This window comes from Struthio camelus, chromosome 31 (genome assembly GCF_040807025.1).
Source record: "Struthio camelus isolate bStrCam1 chromosome 31, bStrCam1.hap1, whole genome shotgun sequence".
Taxonomy (NCBI): Eukaryota; Metazoa; Chordata; class Aves; order Struthioniformes; family Struthionidae; genus Struthio; species Struthio camelus.
In genome coordinates this window covers 5,193,887-5,221,061 of record NC_090972.1, presented here as the reverse complement: position 1 = coordinate 5,221,061, position 27,175 = coordinate 5,193,887, and the positions used below count along the sequence as shown (strand labels likewise).

General features: G+C 42.9%; 2 protein-coding genes and 1 long non-coding RNA gene across 6 annotated transcripts in view; 2 read left to right on the top strand and 1 right to left on the bottom strand.

Annotated features, from left to right (window-relative positions):
- Positions 1-244: 244 nt before the first annotated feature.
- NXNL1 (nucleoredoxin like 1) lies at positions 245-1,924 on the top strand. Its single transcript, XM_009690045.2, has 2 exons — positions 245-570; positions 1,633-1,924. The coding sequence occupies exons 1-2, from the start codon at positions 245-247 to the stop codon at positions 1,922-1,924; spliced, it is 618 nt and encodes a 205-aa protein (XP_009688340.2).
- Positions 440-13,452, bottom strand: LOC138063056 (uncharacterized). Of its 2 annotated transcripts, none has more exons than XR_011136674.1 (3): positions 13,242-13,452; positions 11,054-11,179; positions 440-577 (listed from the first exon to the last, which is right to left on the bottom strand). It is a non-coding gene; the product is annotated as an uncharacterized lncRNA (long non-coding RNA). The 2 variants fall into 2 exon arrangements; XR_011136675.1 differs by lacking the exons at positions 440-577; positions 13,242-13,452 and adding exons at positions 728-860; positions 11,502-11,569.
- GMIP (GEM interacting protein) overlaps positions 2,444-27,175 on the top strand; it is a 30,703-nt gene continuing 5,971 nt past the window's right edge. For 2 of the 3 annotated variants that reach the window (XM_009690032.2, XM_009690036.2), the window contains exons 1-18: positions 2,444-4,659; positions 6,132-6,269; positions 17,627-17,720; positions 17,830-17,905; positions 18,760-18,823; positions 19,744-19,869; positions 20,203-20,267; positions 21,001-21,111; positions 21,395-21,475; positions 21,807-21,995; positions 22,118-22,255; positions 22,703-22,893; positions 23,506-23,627; positions 24,687-24,773; positions 24,898-24,996; positions 25,092-25,231; positions 25,784-25,972; positions 26,490-26,627. In XM_009690032.2, the coding sequence (XP_009688327.1) occupies positions 4,404-4,659; positions 6,132-6,269; positions 17,627-17,720; positions 17,830-17,905; positions 18,760-18,823; positions 19,744-19,869; positions 20,203-20,267; positions 21,001-21,111; positions 21,395-21,475; positions 21,807-21,995; positions 22,118-22,255; positions 22,703-22,893; positions 23,506-23,627; positions 24,687-24,773; positions 24,898-24,996; positions 25,092-25,231; positions 25,784-25,972; positions 26,490-26,627 (2,304 nt within the window). In that variant the 5' untranslated portion in view covers positions 2,444-4,403. Of the gene's footprint in view, positions 4,660-6,131; positions 6,270-10,087; positions 10,255-17,626; positions 17,721-17,829; positions 17,906-18,759; positions 18,824-19,743; positions 19,870-20,202; positions 20,268-21,000; positions 21,112-21,394; positions 21,476-21,806; positions 21,996-22,117; positions 22,256-22,702; positions 22,894-23,505; positions 23,628-24,686; positions 24,774-24,897; positions 24,997-25,091; positions 25,232-25,783; positions 25,973-26,489; positions 26,628-27,175 lie in introns of those variants that run through there. The other variant, XM_009690035.2, reaches the window with a different exon arrangement.

Here is a 27,175-nt window from a genome sequence, read left to right as displayed (position 1 = left end):
CCCGCACCCGCCTCCCCTCCCGGCCGGGTCCCTCCGTTTCCCCCAGCGCTGGCCTCGCACTTTAAGCAGATTAGGAGAGACTTGGCGGAATCCGCGTTTATTAATAGCGCGGGAGCGCCGCAGGGCCTGGGCCGGGCAAAGCGGGCAGGAGCCTGGAGGAGGCTGCGGCTGGAGCCCTGCGGCCGCAAAGGGTTGTTACCCTTTGGTGCGCGGACCTCCCTGCTGACCCAGCTCGGGCTCTCCCATGGCTTCCCTCTTCGCCGGGAGGGTCCTGCTTGTGAACAACAGCGGCCGGGACGAGCTGGACACGGAGCGGGAGCTGGGCCGCCGGCTGGAGAACAAGGTGCTCCTGCTGTATTTTGGGTCCGGGGAGTGCCCGCGATGCCAGCAGTTCTCGCCGCTCCTCAGAGATTTCTTTGTGAGACTCACGGATGAATTTTATGTGGAAAGGGCTTCGCAGCTGGTCCTGGTGTACGTGTCTCAGGATGAGACGGAGGAAAAGCAAACCAAGTTCCTGAAGACCATGCCAAAGAGATGGCTGTCCTTGCCTTTCAAGGATGAGTTCAAAAGGTAAGCACTGAATAAAGCGACAAGACAGAATTTATCAGCTTCTAAGTTTCCTTCAGGTAACTCTGTGCTGTATTTTCAAACATTCATACAGTCTTCCAAAATCCCCATGTTCAGTCCTCACAGGACTGGTCAGCACGGCCCATTCATACATTTAATTGACAGCTTGAAGCAGGCGCCACAGTGTGCAAATACAGAGGAAAGTCCTCCGTGGTGGTGGTGGTTAAATCACTGCTGGGGAGTAGGAAGACACAGACCAGTGAGGAAGTTACAGCCTTGGTGGTTCTGTTTGGCTGGAGGAAAACAAACAAACTGCTAAAGCTGTTTCGTTTAACACCTTTATAAAGGACTTAAGAGGAAACATTTTTTACTCTACTTCTGTTTCACTCTTTTGCAGATCAAATATGTTTGTATTCTTATTTTATAACACACAATTTATTTCTAAATCTTAAAAGACTCCTGCCAATAAATCATCCCTCTAGGCTGAATATATAAAGCGAAAGATTTCACAAGTAACTGAAGTGGACCTTCAGCCAAAAGGGAAACAGGCACCTATCTAATGTAACCTCCCTAGTGGCAGAAAGAATTGTAATTAAATAGTAAAGGTTGAGAATACTTTCGGCTCCTTTTGATGATAAATTGGAGCATGTCAAAAATTCAAGCTTCCTACTAACTGTTGAAGTCTTGCATTGCTTGCATAAAACAAGTCAAAGCACCCTTCCCCTTGTTCTGGCACCACAGGGTAAGTGCTCTGCATAAGGCTCTGGTCTGCATAATTATCAGATCTTGGACAAGTGAGCAGGGTTTGTGAACTACTTCCCAAGACCGCTTTTTGCCCGAGGCAGATATGTATACTACAACTAGCAGCATATCATCATGCAGCCCTGTCTACAACAAAACCTGTAAACTCTCCCACGGTATAAACCCGGCAGCATGTAGACAGTAGCCGCAGCAGCTATCCTTTTCTCAGCAGTAGGAGTTTAAACGAATGGCAAGGAACTTCCAGCACTGTCTGAGGATCACTGCTCTTCTTGCTTCGTGGTTTCTTTTCCCCTTGCCTTCCAGAGAGCTGGAGCTGAGGTTTGCGGTGTCTGATGTACCTACAGTGGTGGTGCTGAAGCCGAACGGGGAGGTGATTGTTGGAAATGCTGTGGAAGAGATTAGGCGCCTGGGTCCTGCCTGCTTCAGGAACTGGCAGGAGGCTGCTGAGCTAGTAGATAGAAACTTTCTCTTGGCAGAGGACTTTGATGACCTGGCTAGAAGAAGCATCACTGACCCCATCCGCCGCCTCAAATACAAACTGGACAAGAAGACAAAGAATGAAGAAAAGAAAGAGGAAGGTGAAGAGTCTTGTTAGGGGCTCATGAGGTTGCAGCTGCTATGCTGACTTGGCTTGGGACTTCTCTCAGATGACTGACTCAGCCTGGCTGCGTGCAGTCTCAAGAACGCAAGTCCATTTTTCTAATTTTTCGAATCCCTAAGATTTACTGTGATCGTGGTGATAGTTGCAGAAACCTTAGCATAAGTCAGCATATGAGTGGGGAGATGAGAGAGACAGCTGGGCTTTGCAGATGTGTCCGGTAAAATCTATCTGTATTTTAAAAGCCTGCCAGTTTTCTGAAAGGAAAATTGTTCTGAGACAAATGCATTCTACTTCCACACACAGTTTTTGGTATCTAGAAAATTGGTTGGCATATTAAGGACATTCTGAGCCCGGCCAAATCACATTTCACTTTTATGACTCCAGGAACCTTACGTTTACTGCAGTAAAAATCTCACAGTAAAGTCTTCCTCGTTCATTTACTAAAAACATTAGACGAAAAGGGGCTACTAGAGAGCAGCATTCAGTGAATGAGTCAGTAAAGACAAATTTAAAAAAGGAATCTGCAGTAAAAAAAAAAAACCAGCATGTCCGTGGGCTGCTGTGAAGACACTGAGAAGCTATAGCAAACAACAGTGAGAACAGAATCCCTACGATAAGCCAGTGTATTCTTCTCTGGAGACAGAAAGATACCCATGGGCTAAGTGAGTAAGTCCTGAGAAATCTCTTATGTTGCTGCTAATATACTGCTGAAACTGCCGAGTTTGCATTCCAGCCAGGTTCGTCTGAGAGCTAATGAACAAGTTGTTTCATGACCAGCAATACAACATTCAGCAGCTGCCCCAGTGACCTGCCTCTGCCTGTGCAAACCTCTTCCTTTTCTCTGCTAATCGCGGTTGCCATCTGCTGCTGGAAAGTATCAAGTGCTGAGCGCAGTAGCAGGGAACCAGAGTCCCTTTTCAGACAGGAGCTCCAGCCTTGTTAGGAAGCATTCAGCTAGGCACAACAACCTCAAGAAAGCTTCCTTCAAGGAATCCTTCCTTTGCTCCGCTGAAGAAATTCCTGCGCATACATATTCATAACTGTACGGCTGGCAGGCCTGAGTCAGGTCAAAGACCTGTCTGCCCTAACCCGCCCTGGCAGACCCTGGGTGGGTAAGGAAAACTGTAAGGCCAGGGCACATCTCGAGTGAGCAGTTCTCTGTTTCACCCTTCCAGTTTAAACAGATTTGTACGAAGCCGACTCTCTGAACAACTACGATGATAGTTTTACACCTTTGGGAGCGTACAAAAACTTGGTTACAGGGTCTTGCAGAGAATCCAGCTGCACACATCCTCCAGTGTGAAATTTTTTATGTGGCCAGAACATGGAACTAGATTAGATATTGCTTGAGCTCTAATAGTGGCTCCATGATATATTTATTTTTTCAGATGTGCTACTTTACAGTTGTTCTGTGTAATTCTTGCTTTACTTATGTCTTATTTCACAAATAATACTTCCTAGAAAAGGCCTTGCTATACCACTGTACAAGTAAACTACTAACATGTACCAGATCATGAATACGCTTCACAAGTTTCAGAAAGTGAAGAGTTAAGGAAAGTCAGGTAGGAGGATCAGTCTGATTCTATAGATGGCAGAGATAGTCTGGGAAGTGAGTAATTTCATAACTCCCAAGAGGAATGTGGAAGATCCGCATAGCCTGACGCCAGTCTGAGGTTTCAGACTCATCCCACACAGACTACATGTAGCACTCCTTCCCACCACAACGTCCTCCAAAGGGACTGACACAGGGGCAGCACAGAAGACTTCAGAGACCAGCTGCGATCGCTGGGAGCGAATGCTCCACAAGGATGCAGGTAGAGACAACAACTTGATTTTCTGGTTGCCTCAGCAAACACCAAGATGCCGCAGTACTTGGGATAAGCAGCCAACAGATTTCTCACAACTGGTCATGTCTTTTTCCTTATCTGGGTCTTAGCTGAGGAAGGACAATGAAAGAGAAGGAAAATATTCTCTACGACTCGCCTAAACCAATGCTTGCACTTGTAGGCAATGTTATGCTAAATAAGAGAGACCGATACAGAAACACAGTGCTGTTGCATATGGATATTCAGGGCTTACTTTGATACCAAATCTTGCTGAGAAAAAGTTTCCTAAACTTGGGTTTCCATTTGCTGAAATGAGTGCAAGGAAATTTGATGATTAAAACTTGCTTTGTTGGTTTCTCAGAAGGCACTGGTTACAGCTCTACTGAGTTAGAAAAAGAAGAAATATTGCAAACAAAATGTGAGAATTCATTCCATACCTTCCAATTTTTTCCAAATATTTTGTATTGCATCTCCAGACTTTTTGTAGAATGCTTCTTTTCTTTATTTCAATGAGTGGAAGCTGTGCACAAGACCTGCAGGACTTTGGAACTGAGCACCCAAAATCCGAGCCTGACAAAAAAGTTCATCTGCTGGGTTCTGGGAAGAACAGTACTGCCTGGTAGTTGGTGCTACATCTCAGTCTGACCATGAATCAAGCAGAATCTCGGGATAATGCCAGGTGCACTCAGACTGCAAGCAGATTGCCAGGCAATAGACGCCTTACATCTGACCATGAACCAGACTCCAGATTCCCGACTGCTGTGCGGGCTTCAGTCCAGAGCCCTGCCCCTGGTGTTTGTGCCAGCCACATGGACCATTCTGCTAGTGAGGTACTCCACATCACTGAGCACCTGAGGAACATCGACAGGAAATTCCAGAACTTCCGTGAGCTCTTCGAAAAAGGTAAATTTTAAAAAATATATTTAGTGGCTTACAAAACAAGCAGACTATGGCCAATGTTTCCCAACTGTGAGCAAAAGCAAGCCTGGGTGTCATTTTCACTGCATTATATATTTAAAACAGTGAATCTAGATGGTCCTCAGACAATTTAGGATGGCTTCTCTCTGTGTAGATAGTTAATTATGCAAATGTCCTTTCCTGTAACAAATTGTACTGATAGATAAAATTTCATAGCACTTAGGCATCTAAGTGCAGAGGCTTCCTTCAAATGCGATGCAAAAACACGTGAGTGCTATTGACAGCACCTGCAATGAGTGAGTGACTTAAAACTAGCTCAGAGAAAGAGTATCTGTGATGACTGTTGAGAGAACTGAGATTCACCAGTGGGAGAGAATCCAAACATAAGACAAATGGAGGCTAAAGCCAAAAGCAGTCTAGGTGGTGGTGGCAGTCCAAGTATGTGTCACAACATAGAACGTGCCACAACAAAAGTACCATACCTTCTTGTCCCACACATTGACATGTTCTCCTCTCCCCTTCCTTTTCCCAAAATAGTCTCTGTACTTCCAGGATGCTCTCCAGGCTCCACAAAGAGGAGCCATGTAAATGTCTTTACTTGAAACCAAACTATAGGCTCAAATTGAGAATGAAGAAAACGGTTATCACGTAACAGATCCAGTGCTGCTCGAGAAACCTTGTACAGCACGGCAGCTTTTTACAAAAGATGCATTAACAAAGAATCCCCTCAACTACTTGTTGGAACAAGAAATTTCCTGAATGAGTGCCACCCTCTTTTCCAAGTTATCTGGAGTTTCCTGTGATCTGAGTTTCTCCACCCACAGCCGCAAGCTGTAGCTGTAGGTCACGGTAACTGTCTTCCCCAGGCATGCTGAACAGGTTGGGTTAGCAATGTTCTTCATAGCCAACTCATAACTCCAGTGATGCTCTTAGCTTCACAACTTGTTTGCGTTTAATAGAGAGTCCCCAAACAATGCCAGCCCTACATGTAAATTAGACTTGCTGGGGCCTGCTCAGCTCAGCCAGCTTCCTCTCCTTCACTGAATGTCCTGCGTTCACTGAACGCTCAGCTTGGGACCACATTTTTCTCTTAGAGGCTGGCCTGCAGCTGTCAAGTGACAAAAAGATATGCAGCACTCCCGCAGCAGGGAAGAGGGACTTTCATCACTTGGGCCAGGGAAGTGAAACCTGGACAAAGGGCAGCAGGGGCCCTCAGTGGGGTTCCTGGCTCTATTGACTAAAGGCTGGGCACTTTCCAGATCCATCCCACCACTGCGGGTGTGTTTTTTGCTTGTTTCCATCTTCAGGGTCTGTTATTTTCTGTTTTGCGTGGAACTTTTGTATGTAGGAACAGTGGGGTACCTGTGCTGCTGTACTGAAGTGGCTTCATCCTGGGAGAGGTGAGGATGAGAGTGTATGCATGCAAAAACCCATAATTTTTCCTTTCTTAATTTTAGGAGAAGTTATTTCAGGCCCCGTTGAAGCCAAACTGGCAGATTTATTGCAAGCTCTCTCTTCCTTCCGGAACACATATCCTGCTTTGACTGGGGATGCCATCCAGCCTGCTGTAGCAACCCTTATCACCAGTATCAATGGTAAATCCATAACCTGCGAGACAGACACAGGTATCCATGTGCAGGTAAAGCGCATGTTACTACAGAAGCTGAGCAGCAGGAGGTCAGTGATCATCAAGGTTTACTCATATTCAGATCTCATCTTTAGGGAAAATCGTGCCTTTAAAATGTATGAAAGCACGAGAAAAGTTTAGACACGAGACTCCTTCTACTTTGCTTGGGAGTTATCCTGGCACACTGCACATATCTGTGTTTTCCACCAATAAAGATGTGTTGCATTCAGATGGTTAAACCAAAAAAATGGAAATGCAAGGCTCTGAGGACCTGTTCTTGACTTTGGTCTGGCTATTGGAGTAAGTAGGTATGTGTCAGGACTTCTCTCAGCACTGAATTCCTATATAACCCTATACAAAAGGCTTTTACCTCCCAACATGTGTTTCTTGCTAGTGCACTGGGCGGAAGGGAGTTATACTGACCCACAGAACTGCTGTGATATTGCACTTACACAACCGTTGGAGGTCTGCAGGAGCTACGCTCTATTATAACTAAGAGGCACTGTTAGCTTAGCCTTTAGGAAGTAAGGGTAGTGTCCTATTCTACTATGGCTTTTTTGGGTTGGAACATTTGAAAAATGAATCCTTAAAGCTCTTTCTGTTCCTGTTCTGCACAGCAGTTACTTTCTTGGGAGCTCAGGTATACTTAAATCTAGTGGGTAACCCTCATCTGAAAACTACTCTCTGTCACCTCAAAAGAAAGGCACAGTGGTTTCTGGCCTTTGTTTTGGGGCTGAACTGAGCTTTGAGAGATTTCCCACAGACGCCTTGCCTGCCACAGCTGTTGAGGGGGCCTGAAGGAAATACCGAACGTCCCATCCTGAAATCCTGACATATGGGCTTCCCTCGAGCAGAGCTAGGACTGGTACAAGGGCTCCCAGGAACATCTGTGGCAGGGCATGCCGGGCTGCCTCGCTGCTTTCTGTTCCATGGTAAGTGCTGATCTAACTTCACCAGCAAGTGGAGAGACTGTTTATCTCAGGAGATTAAAAGACTGGGTAGTGTTATGCTGTATAAAACTCCTTGTTATCTTGGAAGTGGAAGATGGTCCATTTCTTAAGAATTCCCCTACTTCCCTTCTGTGAACCTTCTCGCTGCAAAAGAAAGTTTACGGTTTTACCATCTCTACTTTAAAAAAAAAGGGAAGAGGCAGAGACTCATTCAGGAAGAATGTCTAGAAGATGGGCTGATGAAACTAGGAATTGGAACCATGAGCCCTATTTTCTGGTAAATAGGGAGCCACACCCCTTGTTATGTTAGCACTTATTAGTTTTATGAGCTTTATTTTTTTTTATTATTATTTTTTAAGAAAAGAGGGGGTTACTTTACCATGTTGCAACCCTTTTAGCTATAAATGCTTTTACACTACAAAAACACTTTTTATAGCACTTCCTGCTTGTAAATAAAGCACTTTACAAACTGGGTAATGATAATTATCTGTTGAACATAAGCAACTGAGACACAGGCTAGGGAAGATTTGATGGGAGAAACTCATCAAAACAGATGTTGATAGTCTACTGATGTCAGCAGCACTTCCCTGCAGTTACAGATCCTGATCGTCTGGCTCTCTTTCCCGAGTTAACTGTTAATTCCGTTGTCTGAACAGAACTTGTTGGAGTTCACACACACACACAACATTCACTTGAGCCTGAAACATTTGATGCTAAAACAGTAGCTCTATGACCATCTGATTTTTAAAATGAAACAAGTGTTTATGATAGAAAGATCAGCTAAATCTTAATTCTGATTTGTGCCAGTGAAGTGCCAGAGGCCCGACTGTCAGAAGTTTGACAGAAGAGCTAGTAGATTTGGCTGCCATGAAGTCTGTGATGCAACTGCAGTGAGAAATTTTGCAGAAGATATTTAGCAGCATTACTTAAGTCTCCAGCAGATGTTGAGGAAGGGGAAATGGTGGGTTTGGGGAGCCCAAAGCCACAAAAAAAATTACAGTGTGCCTGCAGCAGATCCCTTCAGGTCAGCTCTGTATGTTGCCACAGTAGGTATAGATCAGACTTTGTGCTCAGATCATAACACTGAGAGAAAGTAAGATCGCAAAACTGAGTCAGAAAACAGGACGAGGAGGAAGAAGAGGAGGGGGAGGAGGAGGAAGAGGAGGATGACTTAGAGGATGTCATGCTTTTGTGTCTCTAGTTCTGTATTTTAAACCACAGAAACTTGTGAACAACATTTAACCGCTGTGCTCTAACAATAACGTTTGTACTCAAGTCTGCATGATAGCCTTTGATACCTGCCCACAGATAGCTGCATGAGCAGAAATACTTGTGAAGCTGTGAGCTCCATCGTGGGTTCTGCTTGTATCATCACACAAAAGACAGTTCTGCTCACTTATTGAAGTGGACAAAAGACTGGTTCTAGGACAAAGACTCGGAGGGAGCTGGCAATGATTTCCAATGCTCCACACACCAAAAAAACTCAGCTATCGGAGGTTCTGCTCATATTGAGATGGAAATTAAAACTAAGGAGATTTAGTAGTGTGATTTTAACACACTTGAAGCAATCCTATATTTTTATGTTGCACAGAGAAAACGGATGTATTTTTTAATTCTTTATAATAGTGGGGAAAAAATAGCTTCACTGCTGAGCACAAGTTTGTTTATAACACTTAATTTTTGCCATACATTTCTCTTATTAATAATTGTGGAAAAAACAAGAACACTCCAAGTTCTGCTCGCTTCAGTCTATAACCTTTGAATAAATGTGTTTTCTATTTCCCATCTCACAGTTTCATCACTAAATCATTAACAGTGATCATTAACAGTGACTGAAGGCAAAATTAACAGATTTTAAAACCAGCAACACGAGCTACATGATTCCATACGGTAAATTCATAGTTTGTAACTTAGCTAGAGCACAACATCTAACGAGATGGACAGTTGTGACTTAAAGGCTTACATCACGATCCACAGTCTGAAGAATGCTCCCAAGCTGAAGAACTTCTTGATGCAAGCAGGAGATAGGTTTTTCTATAGCATATCAAAAACTTAGGGCTTTTTTTTTTTTTTTAATTTATAGAATAAACCCTCAAAACCTTACATTTGCATTTTGCCAAGCTAATTTCAAGAAAGGCTATGATCTTTGAGAAGGCTCCATTATACCCACACGCCAGTGAACAGAGTGGAGGGAGAGAAGTGCAGATAATGACCGCTTTGGGCCTATTTCTGCCTGCCAGCCCCAAACCCACTCCTCCTGGCCTGACATGAAGTATACTGCTCTGAGTAAGAGTAAGAGTCTGTTAAAAGAGTGGCCATGTTTTGTGGTAACTCTTCCCCTGTGGCAAATCAATTTGGATGAAATTCTGAACGACATAGTGGAGATCCCAGTAGTTCATGGGCATAAGCGTTGGTGCTGAACGGGCATCAAAACTACAGGGAGTTAGCTAGAGCCTGAGATGCTGATCCCTTCCCTTCTTCTGTCACCATTTTTAACCTAGCGGTCCTTTCCCCTCACCACTGACAGTTTCTCAGTAAATTGTTCCATGTATTTGGAAACACAGGTGTTTTCTTCAGGAAACAGTGAGTGCTACCTGGGTACAGCAATTGCAAAAGCGAGCACTCGGGCTGCTGTGATAGCTGCAAGCACTGAAGCTAAGAGTCTGAAACGGTCCCTTCTTTGTTAGTTACCAAGACAGAGCTGAGTTATGCAAATTGTATGATCAAATGAATACACAGTTTCCTTACACGGAAGTGTGTCTGCAGGAAGTAGATTGGCTACAGCAGCCACGCTCACTGACAGGCACTTCTGCCAAATATTTCAGACAGGTCTTCTTGGCGTGCAGCCATCATGGGCCACTGGATAATTTGCTAACATCTGATCTGACCAAGGATTTGTGTTTTACTTAACCCAGCTGTGATTCAAAGCTGGGTAATTTGGGATTCTGCTGCTTTCCGACCAAAACTCTGAGGATTCAGCCATGGGAGACCCAGAACCAAGTGGTATGTCATGGCATTTGAAACAACTTTATACTGTTTATAATGTAAGCTTTTTAGGCTCGATATGACATAAGATGCAGATCAGCTTGTAAGGCACCTAGCAAATATGGGCATGATACAGCTGTAAGTTCCTCTGAAGGGGTTTCCTATGAGCATCTTGGCCGTTCAGTTCACTGAATCTTTCTCTGGCAGATTAAGTTATCTGATGTATTTGTAATGGATTTTGACTTTTGTAAGAGGAAAGGATGCAAACCCCGCTTTTCAGGAGTCAGAGGTTGCATTGCTCTCTCTCAAGAGACTAGGAGTATATAATGCTGGTAGCGTACCTTTAGTTAAAGTCCCTTTGACAAAAATTTGCCATAAATCCTTGTTCTCAAAGGTGTCAACCTTAATTACGAATGTAATTTGCTCTCATGAAATACTTTATATGGCTTAAACCAGAGGGCAGCAGTAAATCTTCTGTGGCATTCAGGAGATCAGAGGAGGCTTCCCCTCTGCAGTGCAGTATTAAAACCAAATATTTTAGTCAGAGCACTTCATTGCTTTGGAGACTAAACTGTACCATTGGCGGGAGTAGCTGAAAGTGCTCTGTCCTGTAGTAACAACAGATGAGCTGAGTGACAGATGCCTAAAGATTCAGCAGTCAAACTACACGAGGCTACAGAAAGTCTTGCTCCCCCCTGCCCTTTCCATCTGTCCCTTCTCCCCAGCTGCTGCCACCAAGGTCCTTGCTAATCCAACTTGCAAATGTTTCTTTCCAAACATTTTTCAAATAATCAGTTTGAATCTGAGTAACACTTACCAACTGAGCATCTAAGAAAGAGTTCTCTGTACCACCTGGGGGCATGAATCCCTCTTGCCAGAGCCCCATGTTCAACAAGGGACAATCAAGGGTGCTTCAGAGAGAGGTGAAAAAATCTCACTGGATCTGTAATCAAGGAAACACAACAAGCAACATTAGCACTTTCCCAGCTGTCACATTCAAATGCATCATTATCCTTGTAGCTAGAAAACTTCAGCAGCTGGACCTTGTTAGGTCTTTGTTATAAAAATTGAAAAGCCATTAGCTAACATAAAATTTCTGTGTCTCAGGATCATACGCAGGGATAGCTATGAATTGAATAAGCTGAGTTTGTTTAGCTTCATATTGTGAGACTACTTTTGTGCCCACCCCTCCCCTCCAGATCGCTTTTGTGTCTTCAGCATGTGTGTCTCCACGTCCCTCTGCCAGCATGGACATGGGAACTAACCCAGCAGCTAACGTGGTCATACGCTACCGCACGCAGAGGCATAGGCAGAGCCTTATTTCTGCTTTATCTTCCCCTTTGAATATATCCAAAGTTTGCATAGGTCCTCTTTTTACAGCAGTGCCTGTGGAACTCGTGTTAGGCAATTTTCTGTTGTGTCCATCTCTGCTTTTCAAGATTAGAGTCTTCCAGTCTGGAGGTATAACATCCATACCTAATTTGCAGACATTCAGCTACACTCCGTAGTGGAAGCGTAACTGTTTCAGAGGCCACTTAAACACTCTATAATAAATGGTTGTCTGCCTTATTTACAGATCTACGATCTTACTGTCATCAAGCACTTTACCAGGAAGGATGTTTTTATAGAAACTTGATCATTAATAAATACACCAAAGAGCAGGAATCCGTTTCTGAGATCCCTCTAGAAACAGCTCCATACATTGACTAAAGCTATATTTTGGGGGTTGTCAGTGAAATAGTTTTTAACATGTGACCAAGATTTCCATATAACGGAATAAGAATGTGACGTGACTGTAAGTCAAATGCCTTTGAGAAATCCAAGTGTACTGTATCCACAGAGTACCTTTTACCAATAGAAGCTAGTATTTTTAAGGGGGGGGGGGGTGTTTGACAGCTCTTCTGCAAAACCGAGATTACTGGTATTAATTATGTTTTAGTCTTATTATTTGGCAAATAAAGAATCCTAAATTAATTCTTCTACTATTTTCTAGGGGTCTGCTATCACTCTAATTTGGAGGTCCTTTCACGGTTTTCCAGTGCTAGAAACATATCTACTGTGCTTCACAGCCAATGTGAACTCTTCTTACCATATCTAACATTTCCTTATTCTTAATATTGAAGAAACAAGCAGCCAGAAGTTTAATACAGTTGTTTTTCCTTACTTAAAATGCAAGGTTTATTAACTGAGCAAAAAACTGTAGGAAGCCCACCATCTATCAAGACACAGCTCGGCTAACTTTAGGGGGAAAAAATGGTGAAATAATTACCTTATTTTTATCTTGCAGACTACTGCACCTGGGCTCAGTTTCTACTGTCAGACATCTCAGAAATATTTGGGGTCTGCACACTTCTTTTTTTTTTAAATGAATTGATGTATTAAGTGGAAATTCTCCTTTTTCCCCCTGACGTGTTTCATTGAGCACCTTTTTGACATGCACTGCTATTTAAGACATCCGACCTTGCAAGTCTATTTCCTGTCAGTTGTGGGTGATCGCGCAGCTCAGTAGAAGTTCTGGCCTCCTAAAGAATTAGTTGATTTGTAAGTTCAGTTTTTTCGAGGGCCTTTGTTCCATTGAAGTAGGAAGAGAATGTGAGAAATAACATAGTGACAGATGAGAAGGGAACCTGGTTTTGCAAAACTGTTTTCAGGGAACTGGGATTAGTTTGTTCTAAAACCCTTCCTCGGGTAGGTAGAGAGACACTGGCCTAGGCAGCTGGCACAGCTTTCTTTGCTCTTAGCTACAAGCAGAGTGTCACTAAGGGATGGAAGAAGGATTTCAGACAGGAGTGGCAGAAGACAACTGAGAGTTTTCAGACTTGAATTCTGTATCTGGTTGAAACTGTATTGTGACTTAGCAAAGAGTGGATTTTATATAGCTGCTGCTTATATGCATGAGTCCTTATATGCAGATGAAACACAATTTCCAGAATGGCTTATTATGCATATATATTAAGCACTGCAAATGAAGCCCCAGTGCAGGCAGAATGCATGCGTGCACTCACCAACTTTGCAGCTTGACTGTATTATCAGAAATGGGAGATCTGAGCCGGTGGAAAAATTCAGGTATCGTGTCGCAAACGGTAGAATTGAGCTCAAAGAGGAAGGCATTACCAGGAACTCCTGAAACAGGCTCGTGATACTGATGTTCAGCAATGGTGCCACACTGAAGTGTAAATTAGGGTTCAGACATTTACCTCATTTCATGGTAACTGTGGCTGAAAGGGAAGTGATGCTTCTGCTAATCTGTAGAACGAGAACTTCTCCTTCTAAAAATATCCATGATGCTTTGCAACCCCCTGCAGTGGGAGCCCGTTCTCTCCGCAACAGCAGCAAAAGGAGGCGAAGAGCAATGTGCTTTTCAGAAGGTAGATGCGCATCAGATGAGTCTCATCTCATTCAAGCCTCGAGGATGGGGCAGAGTTCTGCATGGCAGCTGGGCAGCTGTGGTGATAGCATTAGCCACATCGAGATTCTTTTCTTTAGTATGCAGGTCTGTTGCTGATGCTGGAACGGATTTCTGCCCCATCATTAGGGCTGGTTGATATCAAGGAGAGTATGAACTGACTAAACAAAATCACTTGCAGAGGATGCAAAATGGATAATATTTGCAAACTGTTTTCATTTGCCATGGCTTACACTGATATTTAGAACCTAATCATTATTGACCTCAAGGCCAGAGATTTTTAAAAGCAGACTAAAAGAGGAAGATAAAGCTCATCATATAGTCTAGCGGCAATTACTAATTTCTCAAACCAACCTTTTGCTTTAGGAGAAAATTGCTAGGTGCTTGGGTAGCCTCAGTATTGGTTTCCTCATCTGTACAGTTGGGATAACTGTGCCCATCACAGTAAATTATGTTCAGGCCTCTTGAGTTCATCAGACAAAAGCAAATCATTTCCTAAGTGGCTCTTTTTTCCAACTTTCATGCGTTACTCTTTGTCCAAGAGTTAGTAGGCATCATGAAGAACTGCCATATCTTCATGTGTATATTTTGAAGGTAAAAAAGAGGAAAAAAGCAATGCAGCTGGTATATCTCTGTGAGAGAATTCTATGTCAGAGCCCCCAGTCCAGATGATCTGAGTAGCTATTATTAAAGAATAGCATTTAAAAATTTTAAGTTATATAGCATACAAACAACACATTTGAAATTATGTTATTCCATTTCTCCTCTGCTGCTGACCATCAAGGTGTTTAATTACATGATGTTAAGCCTCTTCATTTGCCTCAAGGTAGTTTTTCACTACAAGTGTATTGAATACCAATTCTTAGTATTTAATTTTTATTTGGAGAGTGCCAAGCCAAGAATAAAACTATGGCCTGTGTTCCAAAGAGCTATGTTTAAGACAAGGGACAGGAGAACACACTTGGAAGCACAAACAAGCAATTAGAGAGTCTGACAAGCTGTTTAAGGCACAGACACAGGAGAAGACTAAGGATACATTGTCCTTCAGGAAACTGAGACTAGAAATATAGACGGTTTTAAATCACCAAAACAGTGAGTTTCTGGATCAGCCTTCCTGTTGTCACTGGGCTGTCCAGTAACATTACTGGCTTTAAAATGAAGCTTGCGCTTTATAAATAAGACTGCAGAGTTACAGTGAATTGGCAAAGGACTAACTAGACTCCATGAGCCAGAGTCCCTTCCAGGCCTGTGTAGCAGCACTACAGCGTATGCGCTGTGAGCCTGCTACCCAGTCATCACTGGACAAGATAAAGGGATTTGAGCAGGGATTTGAAAGATGAATTAGTTTATGCATATTTATGGGAGCCCCCACAAGCCTGCCAGGCAGCACAGGCGAATGTATACACATTGAGCAAGTGGACAGTCAAGGGTGCTCTGTTAATCGGGTTGAAAGCAGGAAGGGACATCTTGAAAGTGTCTGACAGATGGCTGAGTAACAAGAGCTGCGACGATGAAGAGAAGCAATACATTTGAGGCAACTCCTTCATGAGATATGTACGAGGCACATGAATCATTTGGCCCAGGACTGTAGGTGCCAAAATGCCACTTGAAAGATTTCAAACATCAGGAGAAACCCGTGTTGCTCCTGAATGACAAAGGGATTGCATATGGGAGAGCATATGTTTTTAGCTTGTGAGAAGGCACTTAAAAACATCAGATATGGCAAGGCTAGGGAAACTTTTTATTTGGAATTCTTCTAACTTCCCACTTTTGTAGTATTACATATAATATTATCTTTCTTAAGATAAAGCAAAAAGATTGTGAGAACCTGAGGTTTTTTCTTATCTTATGGTGCCTTACAATGATCACTTTCAAAAGCAGCATGTTTCATTTCGCCCGTCCCCAGTGCTGCTAAGTTGAGTCACTTCTTCCTGTTGTACAATCCTTCTGCCTCTACTAGTGGTAAACAACAGAAGTGAAATGTATCTACTCAGGAAAAGTAACAAGACTGGTTAGGATTCAGATTAAACTAATATGTCTTTCGTTTGTTATGTTATGCCTCAGATTATGAACAATTTGTGTCTCTTCCAGAAAAACAGAATGAGACGTTTTGTAAAGTAACTATGAACCGTTAAGCTTGAGACCTAGTAAAGAGAATTTCTACTAATGAAAAATAGTCAGAAGCTGCCAATCTCAGAAACTGCCAGCCCCAAAGATCTTTCTTTTGCCACTAATCCGGGTTACAGTCCTGAAGCTATGACAGGCTACGGGAATTGCCTTTCTTGTCATGGTACAGGATCCATTATGATTGCACCAGGCATTTTAAGTTAACCCTGTAAGCCACTTCATGGACATTTGGGTTACAGTTGTCTCCCAGAGCCTTAATGCCACTCGTTACCAACACAGGGTCTTGCCACTAATATAGCAGAGGTGAGCCAAGTTCTGAGCTTCAGGCTGCTCACTTTCATTGCACAGGAGGTGGGAAATAATTGTTGATTTATAAAAATTAACCCGAACTCATGCTGGGTACATTTACAGGTCTGTATTGGCACCTCTGGTGCTTTTAAATTCCTTTTCTAGGTTCTCCAAGCAAGGCCAGCCATTCTGAATGGATCGTTACAGTTCCTTCAAGCCTCAGTGGTTTATTATTATTTATATTTTCAAGCTGATAGGCTAATGGTATGGCAGCTCCTAATAAAAACCTGACTTGAAAATCTCAGTTTTTCAGGACTGACACAAGCCCCAGGCACAGCTAGACCTAAATGAGACACAAACTGACTTTTCCATCAGGCATCATCTGAGTGACATTTGCAAGTGACTGTCAAAGACTCAACTACCAGTGAAGCAAGTCTAGATTTAGGTCAACCACATCCTGTTTCTTGGAATGTCAAGGGGACAAAGAAGAGTGAAGTTTTCTTTTACTTACACCAGAAGTGCCCAGCTCTATATTTTAAAATGCTTTTTTATTTTTTTGCAATGACTTTCAGCCTGAGTCAATTTTAGTTTCTGTTCTCAGTCACAGTATACAACTGAGTGGAAAGTGAGATTAACTGGATGGATCACTTTGTATAAAATGCCTATGCTCACTTCCACCCTGCTATTTGTGCAACTGCTGGCAGAATATGCTTAGCCCTTATGAAGCTCCACGGCAGGAATGCATTGCCTAGTTTGAAAACGTCTCATGTGGGGGCATGCACGTTTTATGCTTTGCATGCTCAATAAATTGTACCCACTAGGGACTGAATGAGATGAATATTTCCTAATGTAGATTATCACCATAAATGAGCATGCCTAAGGTTGAGAAATGGTCACCGCGCACAACGCATTGCAACACATGCATGTGATATGCAAGGAATTAACAGCTTGGGCAACTCAGCCCTGCCTGTACACCGCAGTTCTGACTGCAGCAATGTCTGCTGCTCCATCATCATGTGCACATGGTTCTGAAAATGCACGTTTTAACAGCATGCACATACACTGTTCACCTGGGCCTGGCTTCCCGATAAGAGGCTGATCATTTACTTGACCGAAGCACAGAGCAGGCCGCTGTATTCTCTAAGTCCCTCCATCGGGCCTGCCGGCGCGTTGCTGACATTGAACTAATGACGGTATCCTGACTTTAGTTCAGAGCATCTATTACAAAGAAGTCCATACAGTTTTCACAGCTGATTTTGCATCAGATTGCAAGCCCTTAAAAACGGCTTCGGTGTCTCCCATGGACATGCACTAACTTATTTTCCAGGGAGGCCTGCCCAAGGAATCTTGACAAATATAGCGTTTCTAATCTTTTCTTTTAATTCTCATCTCATCTTTGTCCTCACCTTGTTATGCTTTGCCAGGCCATCACAGCTCATCACTTTCCTGTGAATTCACCCAAGATAGTAGAGCTAAGCCATGTTCCACTGCATCACTAGAAACTGTCCTGTAGATATCAAGAACTTTGGGCCAAGCGCTTTAGTGAAACGATTTCTTCTCCAACTCCAGGTCTTGACAGTCAAGAGAGAGGACCTGAAAATAAGAAGCGGTACAGTGAGATTTTCCGGAGCCTAGATGCCATAGAAATCTCAATTGGAAATGCGTATGTAAAGAAATGGGATAGAACTAGTTTTCTGAGTCATTACAATCTCACTGTTTTTTATTGTATTGTATGGTATTGTATTGCATTGCATTGCATTGTATTTTAACAGGACAGTTGATATGTTCATTGGTGATTTGGATGGCACTGATGATAAAGACCTGACCCCAGAAAGAGAGATCGTGCCGGTAGGCAAAGAATGAGATCCATTTTTAAAAAGAAATTATCAATGTCCCATGCCAAAGTGAATGTTATTCAAATTGTTTTTCTGGTGACCAGCTGAAAAAAAGTTATGTCTCTTATTTGAGTAGACAGCAAAGAATTGTTTAACACTCAGTTATTGGAATAATGGTGGTGGCAACAGAACAGATAATATTTAATGGAAATGTTCAGGCATGTACTATTTGGATTTATTTTTTTCTGAAAAAGGAAATGTGAAAATTGCTAGTTTAAGTTCTGTGTGCTAAGAAAAAGATCAGACAAGACAGCAGCCCAGCAAGCTCAAAATATATTTGAGGTGCACATCAGTCTTCAAAAACCCCTAAAGGTTTGGCCTTAAGAAACCGAATCCCTTTAAAATAGAAATTAATGGGTTTTTTGCTTGCTTTTGGCAGTGTGAGACTTTTGGGGATAATGAGCCTCATTTCATATTTTTTCTGTGTAAACAAAAGGGCTGGAAACTTAGTTTTATTTTGGTAGCCGATTTTCTCATGTAATTATATTATCCCAAGAGCTAAACTTTAAGAAAAAGATCAAATATTTTGAGATTTGTGATAAAATGAGAGCTGGAAACACTCAGTCATAGCAGCTCTTTTCTGGCCTTAATCTCTCTGTGTTAATGCTGTGTTTGTTCTCTCCACATTTTTGTTAGTGGTAGACTTTTGTGCCGTGCTACATTCCCTCTGTCGAATCTCAGGCTATTATCCTAACTGCACTGAGATGCTTAGATAAGCAAAAGAAGCACTGCGGATAACTTTTCTGAAAAAACCTTTTAACTTCTGAATGCTCATTTGCCTTCACCATTTTCCTCTCCCCGCTACAGCTGGGTGAAAGTTTCTGCAAGAGCAAAAACAGTTCGGAGAGACAAGTGCAGACAGACATAACAGGTAACACAATGAAATAAAATTAAAAAGGTGACATAAGAATATTTGGTTGATTACCTGGCCACTAGTCCTGCAGTCTCATAGCAAAGATGAGTAATGCAGACCTGTCATTGCTGCCCTCAGTTTAGAACTGAACCCAAGCCAGTTCCCAGCAAGGCCGATGCCTGGCGGAGCTTCCTGCTTCCTCTAGTGTACGCCGAGCTCCCTGTCTCTGCAGGTCTTCACTCTTTCCTCCACGAACGTCTTGTTGAGCTAGCCTCTTATGTTGTCTTGACATCTAAGTATTGAGACAATAATTACAAAAAAAATCTGCTAGTCTGACGGCACAGTAAGTGGCTACTCAATAAAACCTGGGATTATCTGAAGTGTTTTTGCTGTCCATTGGGAAGAGTCTATCTGTTCTGTACTTGCTGCTAGCATCATAAAAATGCAACATAAAAGCCTTCCTTGCTTCATGGGGACTTTATATGAAGAAAAGTACATTTTCTAAGCTGTTTGGTGACAGATTTTAACTTGAAATGATGTTAGAATTTCTCACTACAGTGTGATGGATGTGTCTTAGGTTCTGCCAGGGAACAAGAATCATTACTGCAATTCCCCAACACACCCATTGTCACCCAATAATGCATTAAGTCCTTTACTTCCAATTTTCGAGATAAGAAAAATCAAAATATGAATTAAAAGTGAGGATAGGGAGATATATGCATCTAAGTTGCCGGGAACTTGTACGGTTCTGTAGGTGAGACTGTATGGGATTGCCAGGAAATAGAACATAATGGTATTTATTCCGTGAAGACCTATTTTATGGCTGTTATCTGAGTATTTCACAGCACCAACTAGTGAGGAGACTCCAATTTTATCACTCTTGGGGAGCCTCTGCCTGTCAGCTAGAGCCATTCTGAATCTGGATTTATTTTTTGCAGTTGAGGAGGCAGATGAAATGCTGATAAAATGTGAAAGTGGCATTGATGCAGCCCTTGAATATGCCAAAATGTGGTGTAAATATGTCAAAGAGCTTCTTAGCTGGATTGAAAAACGTCTGAATTATGGTGAGTCATCAGCATGCACAGTACCAGCTGTGAGTCTGTACACTTTTGGGTTTTTTTTCATAGGCAACTGGAAGGGTCGGAGCATACAGTTGTGCATGAAAATACACCAGTGAAAAACAGGCTAGACATCACCCCTTTTACATGCTTTTGGCTGAATTTAAAGATGAAGGCGTCAAGTGAGAATTTCTTCTTATCTGAAGAAGAAATTCATCCTCCTTCAGAACTCTGTTAGGATGATCCTAATTGCCACACTGGCTGAAAGCACCTCTGGCTTTGACAAACACACCTGTGCTACTGTAGGTCTAGCGTTTAATCCACTCTTCCCCTTTACAGAAACAGACTTTGCCAAAGGGATTGTGAAGATAGCAGAATCAGGAAGAAATGCAATTATCCATCAGGTACGGGTCCTTGTGCTGTTCGTTCCTCACTGCTGCATGGCACAGGGTTCACTATCTCCCTGTGCAAACACTGTCCCTGGAGCTAGGTGTGTTCTGTTCCAGATAGCAATAAGGCCTGCATGATGGGATTTCCTCTTTGTTCAAGGAAAACCCAGGGAAGCTCAGCAATTTTCAACAGACAGCCCTAAGTAAGAAGATTAGCAATACTCTAAACGTCAAAAACATGTCAGAATAACCAGATGCACAGTCTACCTGTCTGGCCTCTGATGGGGAAAAGAACTAGATTTTTCAGAGGAGAAGGAAGGGAATCCTACACCAAGCCAATGTGAGGCAGTCTGCACACATGATTTGCTTGAAGTCAGAGTCCAACAACAAATATCCCTCCAAATATCCCTACTGCAAATACCCCTCCAAAGACTTTCCTAAGCCTCTCAGTATTGGAACAATTATTTTTTTTCTTCTATATGTGTATAACACATGGAGTGATTGTTTAGAAAATTAGACAGGGTGATGAACTAGCAAGAAGTTAGAACAATACTGTACACCATAAAAGCTCTTCTGCTTCCAGCATTCTGCAGTCTGAGTTGTCTGAAAAAACCTCTGCTCATTTAACCAGTGTAGACACTCTTTCCTTTCTGTGATCAATCTTGCTCATAGTTAACACAAGCTCTTTAATTTGGAAAAGCTGCAGTGAGTATCCAGCATTTTATACTGACTTTTTTGGTTTCTGCAGTCCAACATGCCTCTTCGGGCACTCTACACAATGGTCCTGGAACATGACATTATGGTTGGAAACTCAGCTAATGAGACTGCAGGATTGCTTCAACAGAAAGAATTCTATCAGGTACTGTACTTCTGCTTAGGTTAGACAACTTTGCTGAAAAACTAGACAGAGGCAGTTGCTAGAGCACTACAAAGGCCTAACAGAAGTGGTATATCTTAGTTTGAGAGGCAGAAAAAGAGGGAGAAGAGGAAATTCACACCAAGTTTGAGGGAAAAAGAAGCATTACTTTCCAAGAATGAAGTATCTTGCAAAGCTTGTTTTTTAATGTCACAAGCTCATCTGTCAGATACTTTTTCCTACCTTGTAAGGAATTGTTGCTGTCATAACTATTGTTCCTCTTCAGCCTCTGTCAGCCAAGAAGAATGAAATTGAGAAGTGGAGGAAAGAATTCAAAGATCAGTGGATAAAGGAGCAGAAGAAAATGGTAAGAGGCCAAAAGATGGGCCTGACCTTTATGCTAGTTGCAGCCCAAGCACTGGAAACATAAACGTGTACCAACAAGTAGTAACTAAATTATGTAATACGCAGCCTGCTATTTACCAAATTGAACAGAAGTACATTCCATTTTTTAAAGAGTGCATGGGGAGGAGTGCTAGCAGCATCCCTGCTCTATCCTGTCGACGCTACCTGCTAGATCCCATTACCTCCCACTGACTCTACCGAGACTGGGAGAGGGAGAAATGCAGTTCAGAGCTGTACTCATTTGCACTACTGCCTCACCAGGTTTCCTAAATCTGTTCCTTTTCCAATTGAAGAATGAATCCTTGTCATCCCTGCGCAAGTCCCGTTTGCAATATGTACAGCGCTGTGAGGAACTGGAGAAAGCAAAGCACCTGAGCGCCAAGGCAGAGGATGAATATCAGAGCACAGCGGTTACCCATCCTGGCAGTGCCAACAAGCAGCTGGAGAAACGCCGCCGGTCTTGCGAGGAGGCACAAGCAAAGGTGATGAGTTTAGACCACAGTGCTGCTACTTCCAACACAGCCCCGCTCTGACTGCGTTATGCTATCTTCCTCCCTGTTCTGAGGGCTTTCTCCTCCCTTGCTTTGTTTCTCCCCGCACACAGGTTCAAGAAACAGAAGCTCTGTACAAGATGTGCATCAGTGATGCCAACTTCCGACGACAAGAACTGGAAAAAGTGCGAGCACGCATCATCTCTCATATTCGGAAACTCATTTACCAAGGAGATGAGGTGCTGACCTGGGTATGTGCAGTCTCCTAATTTCTCCTCCCATCCTAGTTTCAGGGAAGCTGCCGTTTGGGATTAGACCACTATATCCTTCACTATTTTATGGTTTAATTACCCTATAACAAACCATTCTCAAACAGTCAAAATTAGCGGAGTGCTCTGGACATTGCTTTGTTACTGACCATTCTCAGATATATAAGCGCATCTTCAGTTACTACTGCTTTGAGACATATCCATAGGAAAAGACCGACTTGGAGGGAAAAAACCCCACAAAAACCAGTGACAAACAATTTTTGTCCACACTGTTAAGCAGAACTATCAATAAGCACAAGTGCAGGTAACTGAGCATAGATAACACAAAAACTGCAGACTGGTAAACTGCAGTGATATCTAAAGGAGGAAAGAACACCTGTGCTTTGACTTTCAATACTTTCTTTCTTTTTTTTTTTTTCTTTCTATAAGGTCACGTTAAGGATGTTCAAGCAGAGGCAGACTCAGTCCGAACAGATTCCAATGGGTTACCAGCACCTGACTGAGGTCTGCAAACCATACAAAGTGGGTGAGAAATACCTGGAATTCATTCAGACTCTGCAGAAGAAAGAAGTTCATATGGAGGTGTTTGAATTTCAGCCACTTGCTTGTGGGGGGCAGAGGTAAAAAAAAGTGAAAAACTTAAATTCCAGTTTAAAGGTTAAAAATAGTTAATGTATAGAACAAAAAAGACGAATTCAAAACACAGATGACTATAAAGTTACTAGCAATGCTGCAGCATTGTCATTGGTAATTTCAGGAAACCCTGCAACTTCAAATGTTAGGGTCTTTTCTCTCTGCATAGTTCCATTAACACTAGTGGAGAACAGATCTTTAAAGGTGGATTTGTTTCCTCGGGATGAGCAGCAGCTCACAGGATCAGCATCAGTAACAGCAGGGCAGCAGTTATGTACTGCGGGGCTAGGGTTATTTCTATCATTTGCCAAAGATTCAGATCACTCTTTTCTCAGATAGGTGATATTTGACTTCTATTCTATACTTTTCCTGTGGATAGAAAAGGTGAAACTGAACAAATTGGAACATTTGTATTGAACAAATTCCCGAAGCAATCCCTAGTTTTGTGCAAGTGTTTGTTACAGTCTCCTTGAAAACTCAGTTTATACCTACATGTAAACTCCTTGAAACAGATGTTTCAGTATCCATAAAGTACCTCTGTGGTGGGGTATTGTCCATTATTCTTCGCTGCCGGCAAACTGTTTGCAATCCCTCCTCAGGTCCCCCCCCAGTGGCAAAAAAAAGACGACATTGCATTACACGGGAGCCTCGTCTGTGGCAAAGGATGTGAGCCCTCCAGAAGATGCATCAAGAAAGCACTTCTCTTCACATGGTGAACAGGGTAGGTTTAACTTAAAAAAGAAGATCTAATTTTCTCTTGAGTCAATGTAGTTTAATACATATATTGATGTAGCCAAAAAGAGCTGGGAGAGGTGCTCACATTCTTAGGGCAATGCTTAAGGCTCTCCTCAGACTGGGAGAGGCTGCAGCACACATGATCTGTGGATCATGCTTTTGTACAAAGGAATTAAAATTCCAAGAAATCTATTCCTTAAGTAAATCAGGATTTTTGTTGCCTCTCATCTGCATGTCTCTTACATGCTGCATGTCACAGAGAAGAGTCAGCTACCACCATCAGTCTCAGGTGACCAGTGACACAAACGCAGCTGTGCCCGTGCTGCCAGGCGAGCTGTGGCCTGTGGTAGGACATGCTGGCCCCTCTGCTTTTGAAGCTTTTCCCTCTGTCCTGATGAGAGACCTCTCCTGCCGATTCCCCTCTAGCTGTCTCTCTCGCTCACTCTCTCTTAATCTTTCTATTCTTGTTTTTAAACATCTCGAAACATATTTATGGATTTTCTGGAAGTTTGCTCTGGACTTTGGCCCTGTGTTTGTCCCCAAACCCATATATAGGTAGTGCCATGTCTGTAAACCTCTCCTTGATTTATGCTCAACTGTTGCTTATAGCAGTCCTGGCTTAGGATGAACTGTGATGCAGCAGTGTAGCCTGAGAGCCTTTCACAACTGTTGCTTTAGCCCTCTCCTTGCTTTAGCATTTTTACATCTTTCTAGCACAGAAAATCACATTTCTTTACAAGTGTAAAACTTATTACACTATCAAACAGCATCTCAAATACATCTATCTCTAGAGTAGAAACTGTCTAAATTTTTCTAATACAGAAGGACATTTCCTAGAAGTCTTTTAAAGCCCAACTCGACTGGGATAGGTTGCTGCTTTGGCCCCTCAAGTACCTGCCTGTTTTTCTGCTAAAAGGACAGTCACAGATGAGCAGGTGTTTTGAGAAATAATTGAGAAGAATGTACATCCATGCAGAGGCATTCACTAGTTGCCTCAGCTAGAAGAGTGTTTGGGATGGTCAGTCATTGTATCCATCCTCTGTAGGTACGAGCAAGTCCCTCTGCAGTGACACAGAAAGCCTGGGTGGGAGTTGTGAATCTCGATCTCTGGACTCTCCCAATTCCAGCCCAGGTGAGCGCAGCAGAAATTCCTGCCTAATATGGAAGCCAAAAACTAAAATGGAAATAAAATACACTGAACTACTTTGTGCATTATGAGGGAGACAAGAACTGTTTATATTTTCTCTTGTCTCAAGGAAACTCTAGCAGGAAGTTGCTAAAAGCTCCATCCACTGGCACCATGTCCTCCTCAGATGATTTTGAAGAGAGAGATTCATTGCAAACTTTTGAAAATGGTGAGCAATACAGAGTGAGCGATATTTGACTGATATGGTGGAAGCCGACTGTGCTTTCTTGCTTACGTATCAGCTCTTAAATACTGTTTCCATAGAAAATGGAACGTCTCAGCAGCAGTTTAAGAACATCCTTCTCTCCAGCGCGGCACAGACCCACCGGCTCAGGAAGCTCCGGGGGCCATCCAAATGCAGGGAATGTGACACCTTCATGGTCAATGGCTTTGAGTGTGAGGAGGTGAGAGCTGGAACTAATCAGCTGTCATTGCAGATGCCTTGTATGGGAGCCAGTGATATAATCATAATCTCACTGAAGGACTATAGAAATGAAGGACCCCTCTATAAGTTACATGATTTTTCTCCTCGTGTACTACCTGAGGCACATTTTTCTGTTCATGAGCAAGTAAGCTATGAACTGCCACTTGCCCCAAGCAGCCCTCCTGTTCCACCGCACTGAAGGCAACATGGTAGTTTCGCAGAGAGGAAGGGATCGGAACAAGTCCTCCAAGGAGACCTGAACAACAGACCCAGACACTGCTGAAGTCTGGGCTGTAACTAGACCATAATTGAGTGACAGAGCACTGGAACAGGTTGCTCACAGAGGTTGTGGAGTCTCCTTCTCTGGAGATATTCAAAACCTGCCTGAACATGATCCTGTGCAACGTGGACATGACCCTGCTTGAGCAGAGGGCTTGGACTAGATGATCTCCAGACATCCCTTCCAACCTCAACCATTCTGTGATTCTTTTCTGTGATTCTGTGATAATTGAGGGTGATTCTGCCATTTCAGTGCTACCTGACCTGCCACAAGAAGTGTCTAGAGAACCTGTTGATCACCTGTGGCCGCAAGAAGTTGCCTAACCGGGTACCTCTTTTTGGCATTGACTTCATGCAAGTACCTCGAGATTTCCCAGAGGAAGTTCCCTTCATAGTGGTGAAATGCACCTCAGAAATTGAAACTCGTGCCCTCGGAGTGCAGGTGAGTAGTATGGCCGCAACTCCTGTGCAGATGGGCACAACTCTGCTCAGTCTAGGGTTTAGGATAAAACTCTCCACAGTTTTGATTAAACATTTGTTTGGTGATTTTTGTCTCAAAACAGCTAAGATATATTTTCCTGATGCACTGCCCATGGTGGCTCTGACCCTTCCCTCCTCACACAGAACGCAATGGCAACAAAGAAATCTCCCTGATTCTCTGTTGTTCTGGTATTTCTAATATCCTGCTATAGGGAAGATAACTAGCAAGTCTTATCACACTTTGTGACGTTCCCCTCGTTATTCATAGCAAAAAGGAGAGGGTATCTTCTTTCTTCTTCCCTCCTTTCTTCCTTCCTTTCTTTTTAACTGACCCCAGGGTCAGTTTCCCTCTTAGGGAAATCTGATCCAGAAATGCTAAGTTATTCTGCCAGATTTCTTGCTCTGACCTTCTCTTCTTCTCTGCTCTGTTCATATTCTGTATCCAAAATTCCTGACTTCTGTCCCTTGTAACAATACAGGGCATCTATCGGATAAGCGGATCCAAGGCCCGGGTGGAAAAACTGTGCCAGGCCTTTGAAAATGGAAGAAGCCTGGTGGAACTCTCCGAGCACTCCCCCCATGATATCACTGGGGTCCTGAAGCATTTCCTGAAGGAAGTGGGTACCAAATCTCTGCTGGGAGGGCAGGTCTCCACCAGTTGCATACACTGGGTTTCAGTTCCTGATGCTTCCTTGTAAAGGAGGCTACTCCCAGTTTCCTTGGTTAAGTACCAAGTTGCTGAGGTATATCACATTGTTTGTGGGAGATGGCTTTAGTTCTGCCAGATCTTTTCTCCTAGTCACCGGCCTTGACATGTTCAATAATGCTATGTGCAACATTACAACATCAGCTGAGAATTGTTCTGATTCACCAGAACTTGGAGCTCCTTGCTTATAGTTTTAATGGGATGATGAGACTGAATCTCTAAGCAGTAGCAGGTCTTGCATGTTTTTGAGCCTGCCACAAGTACTTTTCCCAGGTAAATGACAATTCTGGCAGTGCTTGACATTTTTTATAGTCCCCTAGAGTCAGGGAACCTTTGTGACATGGGGATGAGAGCTGGTGGGAGTCAAGGCATGTGAGCTGAAGTACAACCTTGTCTCACAGAAGAAAAAGATAAGGTTTTCCTCGGTGTCAGACCAACAGGATGAAGTAACAAGCTTTT